Source organism: Gavialis gangeticus, unplaced genomic scaffold (genome assembly GCF_001723915.1).
Source record: "Gavialis gangeticus isolate Ggan-Ray unplaced genomic scaffold, GavGan_comp1, whole genome shotgun sequence".
Classification (NCBI taxonomy): domain Eukaryota; kingdom Metazoa; phylum Chordata; order Crocodylia; family Gavialidae; genus Gavialis; species Gavialis gangeticus.
Genome location: NW_017729026.1, coordinates 16,877,177 through 16,886,382, shown reverse-complemented (window position 1 = coordinate 16,886,382; position 9,206 = coordinate 16,877,177). Strand labels below are relative to the sequence as shown.

The 9,206-nt window shown below is 42.0% G+C and overlaps 1 protein-coding gene across 1 annotated transcript in view; it reads right to left on the bottom strand.

Annotated features, from left to right (window-relative positions):
• The window catches only part of MAN1A1 (mannosidase alpha class 1A member 1), a 277,351-nt gene that overhangs the window by 16,634 nt on the left and 251,511 nt on the right, over positions 1-9,206 (bottom strand). The window contains exons 10-11 of the mRNA XM_019520217.1: positions 4,952-5,171; positions 3,855-4,027 (exon numbers count right to left, since the gene is read on the bottom strand). Of these exons, the coding sequence (XP_019375762.1) occupies positions 3,855-4,027; positions 4,952-5,171 (393 nt within the window). The remainder of the gene's footprint in view (positions 1-3,854; positions 4,028-4,951; positions 5,172-9,206) is intronic.

The following is a 9,206-nucleotide window of genomic DNA, read 5'->3' as shown; positions in this document are numbered from 1 at the left end:
ATGAAATAATTCAGGGAAGTCATGTTTTAAAGCAGAAGCTGAGCTAGGTGATTACAATTATGCCTTTCTGCCTAAAGAGAGGAAAACTATCTACATGTTGAGCTGGTGAAACCTCATGTGGCACAGTCACAAATCAGTTACTCCTACTGGTGATCATTTGTTTCTTCCCATTATTAAACTGGTAAGCACGACAAGCACAAAGGTAGAAAAAGAACAGATAAGAGAGGAAGAGGTCCCCAAAAGTGAAACTGAGCAGACTGCCTTCAATCAATAAAAATTTGAGAAGGAAAGAAAAGTAAAGTAATGCTCACATGCTGCATGGGGATTGAGATTTTGAGACTAACGAGAAAATTTAGGCGATGTTATTCTACTGTTCCTGAAGTTGAGAAAATACATTTCTAACTTGTGATCATAATTTCAGAGGTCAAAGACTGAAAAGATACTTCAGTAAACACTTGTACAGAAGATACAAAATGGAATCTTCAGGACCATTCTTTATCCTTGGAGAATAATATTCTGTGATACTTGTAAACAAAGCCAAAACATCTGAAAAATAGATTAAACTAAATATAAATTTAAAAAGCTTGACTGATTTTCCTGTTTTTCATCTCTTCTTTCTGATGATTTCTAAGATGCTTTCCACACATGGAATAATCAGCAATGTGTTGTAGGGAGATCTTAGAGAACCTCTTTTAGAATATGACATCCAGTGGTAGGAAAAGATTAGACGCTCCGTACTAAAATGTGTGAAGTCCACAAAGGACAATGCTGTTTCCACAGTAAATAAGTATCCATGGAAGAGTGCAATATGGCATGGTTATGAAATAGTCTGGGAAATATTCACTAGCAGAGTGTGGTAAAGTGGGGCTCCCTGCCTAGCCACAGTGCTGGGCTCCCCACTTGCCTTTGGGCATGCCTCCCACCTGACTCACTTGCCATGCCCTGTTCTTATTAATTAGGATGTTAAGCAGGAGGCTGCCCATTTTATGCCCCGATGCCAGGGGGTGCTATCTGCGGTTCTGTAACTTCCCCACACTGCAGCCCATGCCTCGCAGATGGCATCAGATGTAATAGTGCTCCTGGCCTACAGCCGGACCAAGCTTAGGCCGCACTGCCAGGCCTCAGTCACACACACATTCATACCACCCGCCTCTCACTAGGGCCTCTCACACTCCACCCTCTCTCACAGGGTCTCTTCCATGCATCACCAACTTATGCCGCCTTGCTCCCTCTTGGAGCAGGCCCCTTAGGCCATAGGCTTAGCTAGTCCATTCCTTGGGTGGCAGACATACCATCTGTTGGGCCTCTCCCACGACCCTCACTGGGGTAGTGGCCAGCCAGTTACCCGACTGGATCTAAGCTTCCTCTGGCCCCTTTCGGGGGCAACTCTATACATGTAAACATACAGGGTACTCAACCCTCTGGTTCTTCTCCCCCCACAGGGGTTCTTCCTCTCTGCCCCCTTTCTAGGGCCACACCTCACCAGGGCATTCTTACCCCACACCACAACTGATGTTCCAGGGTCTCACGGGGAGTCTCACTCCCCCCTTGGAGCAGCAGGTCATAGTGCTCAACTCTAGCTATTACTTTCGACCCACATTCGGCCCCCCAGAGGTAGAAGACTTACTGGGGTCAGGACTCGCCCCTCCCTTGGACTGAGCCCCCTTACTTGGCCTCTGGCCCAAACTACTGCCTCAGGCATCTGGAGACATACCTTAGGCCTACTCCCCTCACTCAGGGCTCCAGATCGCCCCCCTCACTGGGGGTTACTCATCAAGTGGCCATAGCCATGCCTGGCCCCAACTACCTTTCCTCAGGGTCTTAGAGCTCAGGTGGCCGCAGCTGTGCCTGGCCCCCGCCTCCCTCCTCCCCCCTCAGGGTCTTGCACCCCACAGGCTCAGGTGGCTGCAGCCGTGCTTGGCCCCCAACTGCCTCCGGTGTTACGCAAACTCACCCAATGGTGAGGGCTAGGGTTAAGATGCCCCTACCCACCTTTCACCAGGGTGGTCACTGGTCTGGCATTTCCTGGGGGTTCCCGCGCCACTGAGAGCCCCACCAGGCCACACACTCCCAGCAGGGTGAAGTTTTAGGTCATGCCCAGGAGCCTCCTACCCATCCCCTACAGCTCCTCCCTTACCTTCAGGGTGCTCCAAGAAGCCTCACAGCCAGGTGATATTGCTGCCTCAGCTGCCAGCAGCAAACTGCTCTGCTTATATGGGTGGCAAGAGCTCTAAAATGGCTGCCACAATTAGGCACCTGCTGGCTGCTTGGCCCCAGTCTTAAAGTGGCAGGCACCAACAGTGCCATGCCACACACCATCCCCCTTTAAATAGTACACGGGGGATGTTTCCCCTGCTGCTCCCCCAAGCAGGTTCCCCTCAAAGCCTGTGAGAGCCCTAAAGTGGTGAGCACCCCAAAGGTGCTCTGCCACACAGATACCCAATGGATCAAATGACATAGCATGGTGTAGAACTATGCAGATTACAGAGTACATCAGAAATCTTAGAAGACAATGGGAGAAGGGGAATGCACAAGTGGGCTTCTTAGAGATCCTTTTGTTCTACAAGTGAGAGAAGGCAGATGTTGGAGGGGAATTGTTTGGGTGCATAACTGGTGCAAAACTGGAGGATTTCATTTTGTAGAACACTGGATAACGTGTCACTGGAAGAGAAGACTGTGCATGTAGGACAGCCTGTCTCTTGCATGCAGTGGAGCTAATTGACCCTGATGGAGCAGCCAGGAGTATGTTAAATGACCAATAGAACAAAAAAACACCAAGAAGGCATGCAAACTCAAGCAAATTGAGCCAATTTGGTAAAACGTGTGAAGAGAATTGTTTCAACTTGTTTATCTACCAAAGCTAGCATTGTGGGCAAGAAGGAACAACAGAAAGTTTTCACAGATGAGAAAAAATGTTTTATAATTGTCTGAATTTTTTAGAATATCAAAAAGAAGATTGAGAAGTGACCTGATTACAGCACATAAGTACCTTCACAGGGAAAAAAATGGAAACTGAAGGGTTCTTTGATTTAGAAAGGAAAGGCACAACATGAGCCAACAGGTGAAAGCTGAAATTCAGATCAGAAACAAGGCACCAGATTTTAACAGTGAAGGTTAGTAAGCCCTGAAACGAGGCAAATAGTAGATTTACCATCTCTTGATGTCTTCAATCAAGATGATGGCCTATCTGAAATATGCATACTTTGGCCAAACACAAATTAACTAGCCTCAATATAGGGGGCAACTAAATTAAACTGAAAGGCTTATGATGTACTTAAGTTGAAGCCGGAGGATCAGATTGTCCTTTTTAAGATCTTACATTTGTTGAATCAAGTACACTTTCAAAGTTAACTTGCAAATTTGGGGACTCTTGTAAGAAACAACAAAAACCTTTTATCACTTTTCAAATATTGATCTACATTTACATTTCTTAAAATATGGATTTACTGAGTCTTTTTTAATGAAATGGCTGTATACTGCAGAAAAGATATTTTGTTAATATTTATTTTTCCTTGCTAAATTTAAATGTGATATGCATTTGTGTTCCTGTATCTCACACTACTAGGATTTCTCCATAAAGTCCTGCCTTTAAAACTGCAGCATTTCTGGTCCAGGAGGCAACAAACGAAGACAAATAGAGATTTTTTCCTGATCTGGATTACTGCCATGACTGGATTTAGTCAAAATGATTAATTTCATGTGATCTCCAGAGATGTCTTTGCTGTGTCATTTGCTGCCACTTGTGGACTACTGCAAAAGAGCTGGATATCTTACAAGGAGACATTTTCAGAAACATATCATTTCCAAGATGCTAAGACTTAATAGGAAAGCAAACCCACAAAATATGTTTTTACCTCTACGGCTTCCCAACCCCACTGCCGGTACTTTGGATCGTGAGTGAACCGCCACATATACATGTAGGTCTCTATAACTTCAGGTCGCAAAATGTAGTATTTCTCATTTTGCCTTGTAGCAATGGCCTCAACACCCCCATCAAATCTGAAAGCTTCAGGCCCTAGTTTCATACCTAGAAAGTAAAAATTAAACAGTAAACAATGTTAGCATGAATACAGTTTTCAGCTATTCACTTTATTTTTTGAGGCTATTCAAAAAACCCCAAACACATTACGTTTCGAGAACAAAACATCACAATTTATGGAAAGTACTAAATATTGGTCATACCTTTGTATTATCTCAATCTCAATTTTAACCACTGATGCCAATTTTTCAATTTCCTCCTCATAGCATATAATGCAGATAGTGTTATATTTGGGAAATCCCTATTTCTAGTGATAAAGGGCTGCATTTTATCAATGTCCTGAAGTGCAGCTATATTCTGAAAAGTGATGGTAAAAGTAGTATTTTACAAGTTTATTGTGTTGATCACTACATATGAGATATGCTTATCTTATTATAGTATTCCTCCCCGCAATCCACTTTGCAACTTCACCCTAGGATCTGAAAGTTAAATTTGGTTCTGTCATCATTTTGCTCCAGCAGTCTAAAAGTTCCTGCAGAACAAATCCATATTATTTGTGTGCAACTCTACCGTCCAGTGTTGCATTGAACTGAGAGTAGAATTTGTCCTGCTTTCAGAAGTTGGTTAACAATTCTCTTGATGCACAACAGTATAAAATCTTATTTGTATTTGTGCTGGCCTCTCCAGCGTTCAGGGTAGTGAAAAGCAGTCAAATGTGTTTGTCACTAAAACAAGTAGATATGACTCAATAGGTACAGGCATAAGATCTGTGGATGAAGCAGTCATCTTTATGGTCACTTTCTGGAACAAAAGAGTATGGTAGAACAGAGTTCAGCCTAATGGACACTCATTATATAAAACAGTGGACTGTACCTCAGCACCTCTTTAACAAGGCCAGAATTGTTGATAAAAGGTATTTGATATAATTTTTGAGCAGAGCTTACACGTCAAACTTTAGAATACAATACTTACTTGTGCGGTCATAAGACTCATGACAAGTGCGGGCAATCTCAGCACCAAGTTCAATATGATGGCCTGTTTTGTCAGCAGGAGCTCCATCTGCACCCAGTGCAAACATGCCTCCAGCAAAGCAAGTCAGATGTCCCATTTTGTGTTCAAGCAGGCCACCCTTCCACTCAGCAATATATGTTAGACCTCCGCTAGATTTCCGGATCAGATGGGTCTCTATGGCCTGAAAAAATACAAGTTTTTGAACCAAAGCCTACTACTTCATAGGGTCCTGTGTAAAAGCAAAGGCAAAATCACACAAAAACACAGACAACTAATCAAAATTTTTACCCAATCCAGCTTCTTTGCTTTTAGTTTTGTTTTCAGCATAGTGTTTCAGCTGAAGTTAGCATTAGCATTCTCATATTACAAGGACTGAAAATGCAGCTCTTCTTTCCTAGAACAGGTTGGTAAACAACCATAATGCAACCATCATCTTTGCTGCATTTATCTGCATTGTGCCCAGTACATTTATATAAAACATATAAACATAAAGTTTTTATAAACATAATGTTATATAAATCATTGGAATAAGTGAAAAAGAATGACAAAGGAATCCTGGAGATCTTTAGAAAATTAATCAATTCAGGTTTACAACTATATACTGAATTGGTCACCAATGCTTTATTTCAGTGGAATAATGAAATCCATAAATACTACTGAAATACAAATGAAAAGAAAGAGAAGCTTAGTAGTCCACACACAAACAAAAAAGTGTGCTGTAGTATGTGGACCTATTAAAGACTGAGATAAAAACTGAGCTGCACACAGGAAGTATTAAAAATAGTTTTTCCCCCCTTTTTAAATGACTACAAATGTTATTTTACCAGCAGGAAAGAACTACTGTATATTATAGCCTACACACTCTGACTATTAATATTTTTCCTCTTTTGTCATCTTTTTCTCATCTCCAAGCATGTGCTAAAGACTACTTTCTTTTCTCCAGCATCTTTTGTTGCTCAAAGTTCCTCAGCCTACTCTTTTTTCCTTGCTCAGTCTGTTCCAAACTGCACCACCACTTTCTGACAATTACTGGGTATCGACTGCATTGAACACCTGGACTTGTCTTTTAACCTTTATATTTATAAAGGAAACAGGGTATTTAAAAAGTACTATTACTTAAAATTAAAAAAAATAAAGCCAAAACACACCACATGATATGGGCTTCTGAAAAAAGGCCCAAAATAGTTATATAAAGCATAAACAACTTTCCTACAGATTAATGATGGTTGTGGTTTCACAGCTAAAATTAGGCCGAGGAAAACTTCATTTCTGTTAATTCTTTGCTTAAAAATAAGGGACATGCTTTTGCCTAATGTGAATTCTGGCTCCCTCCTCCCCCAGCATTTCCCCTCTTTTTTAAACCCACATTCCAAATGGGTGGGAAAACTGGGGGTTTTTTTTGGTATTACTTGGTAATTATCCTAAACAACCGTTGTTAAAACCCATTGTCTTCATTGGTTATTCCATGAGGATTTAAATATTTTTATATCAATTACATAACTGATAAAACAGGCTTTAAAGAAGTATGTAATGTATTGATGCATAAATGTCCTAACTTTATTTAGAAGGCAAAAATAATTGGACAAGAGAATCTTCTGAATCTTTCAAATGCCGTGTAATAAAATTGTGTTACAATAAAATGTGTTATTATTTAAAATGCCCAACAGTTTGTAGATAATTGTTCTCAGAATACTAACAAATTCTAAACACTCAGCTAGCAACCACTTAGGGAAAAGGACCAGCCTCAAAAACTAAAACTTTTCAAAAGCTGAGAGCAGAGCAAATCACTCAGAGGGTGGTGGTGGATGGGTCATACTCGACCTGGGGGGAGGTGGGTAGTGGAGTCCCCCAGGGCTCGGTCCTGGGGCCTGCGCTGTTCAATTTCTTCATCAGCGATCTAGATGATGGGGTGGAAAGTAACCTGTTTAAATTCGCTGATGACACCAAAATTTGGGGGGAGGTGAGCACGCTAGCAGGGAGTGAGAGATTGCAGAAGGATCTGGATAGGTTACAGGGGTGGGCTAACAGGAACAGGATGCGTTTCAATACGGACAAGTGCAGGGTGCTGCACTTGGGCAGTAGGAACCAGCAGCACACTTACACAATGGGGAACTCCCTACTCGAGAGCACGGAGGCAGAAAGAGATCTTGGAGTCATTATTGACTCCAAGATGAACATGGGCCGACAATGCGAGGTCATGGTTGGCAGGGCTAACCGGACCTTGTCGTGCATCCACAGGTGCATCTCGAGTAGAGCCAAGGAGGTGATCCTCCCCCTCTACGCGACGCTGGTCAGGCCACAGCTGGAGTATTGTGTCCAGTTCTGTGCGCCCCATTTCAAGAGGGATGTGGACAACATGGAGAGGGTCCAGAGGAGGGCCACCCGCATGATCCGGGGACAACAGGGCAGACCCTACAGTGAGAGACTGCGGGACCTGAACCTATTCAGCCTCCACAAGAGAAGGCTGAGGGGGGACCTGGTGACCGTCTATAAACTCACTAGGGGGGACCAGAAGGGTTTGGGGGAGACGCTGTTTCCCCTAGCGCCCGCTGGCATAACAAGGAGTAATGGGCACAAGTTGATGGAGAGGAGGTATAGATTGGACATCCGCAAAAACTACTTCACAGTTAGGGCGGCTAGGAGCTGGAACCAACTTCCAAGGGAAGTGGTGCTGGCCCCTACCCTGGGGGTCTTTAAGAAGAGGCTGGATGCCTACCTGGCTGGACTCATTTGAGTCCCGTTTCTTGTTTTGGGGTTTTGTTGTTCTCCCGCCCTGGCGGGCGGTCGGGCTAGAAGATCTACTAGGTCCCTTCCGACCCTATATCTATGAAACTATGAAACTATGTTTCTTGGTGGTATTCTCATATAATTAAAAAGTATTATCCTGGTAATAAGTAGTATTTCTACTATAAATTATCTGCTTCTTGAATTTGGTATCTTTAAAAACAAAAAAAGTAATACATTAAACTACTGTATATCACAAAGTTTGCTGACTTAGACAAAATCTATGAAGAAAAGATTATGAAATTATTTTCATGCACGATAAAGACTGGCAATTGTCATGGAACTGTTAAGACCGAATCCAAAACTCACTGGAAAGATGCACTAATTTGAATGGGGTTTGAATCTGGGCTTACAATCACTAGCATTATGGCTCATTTTATTTAATGTAGTTTCTATTACAAAATTTGGTTTTGAGATGTACAGATACACCTTTCACAAATCCCCTTTTTATCTGATTTTTTCCATTCTTTGTGCTGGACCAGAAGAATTTTTGTTAAGGAAATGTTAAGGTTGATCTAATTAAAAACTTAGAATAGTTTCAAAAATAAAAAATAATAGGCAATTAACTAATCTCTTTGTATTATAGTACAAAAATGATCTGGGGTCCCAAATATCAATCACCAGCAAGAATTAGTAGATTGGCTTGACCTTAGAAGTTTTTTTAATACTTATTTTTTCTAGTTAACCCTTTGAGCACATTAGGGACATATCCCTAACACTGCCTGGATAGCCCTTGGACAATCATAGTCCTCAAGGTAAGAGAGAGGTAAGCCATCTACATACCTATAAGCAGGTAGTAATTGTATGCTGTGCAACTAGTTATTTGTACACAAAAATTATGAACACAGTTTTTCAGGATTAGTGACAAGAGCTTCCATACGTGGCCTTCAGAAATGGTTAGTAACGAGAGGATGTCTACAGAGTTTACAAGATACATAAGCTAAAAAAAAAAAGGTTGGGTTCCAGAAGCTAGCACAAGACTGAAGATTCATGACATTTATAGTTTCTAATTGACTGAGGCTGCATGAGGAACCCTGTGGAGGCTACAGCCTTCATTTGGTGCTTGAATGACAATGACCTTAATTAAATACATCATGCAAACTAAACAGGCAAAAGAGCAGCAAATATCAATGTGATGCTGTTTCATGCACCATCAAAACTGCCAAGGCCGTTTCTGGGTGAAGAGTAAGTTGGTCCTCACAGAAAGGCTGCTAAGCAAGCCGCAGCTAAAACTTTGCATACCTCTTCACAGATCCTTTTCTGCCAGAGTCAGACAATTCTACTTTCTGAAACATCCTGCCTTCCCAGTACACTACCCACCCAACATCTTGAGGATAGGCTTTGCCACCCAGTAACTGGTCCCTCTTTGCCAATAACTCCCTCCTTATCTTAGTGTCATCAGGAAATTTGAACAGGGTGCTATTTACCCCAT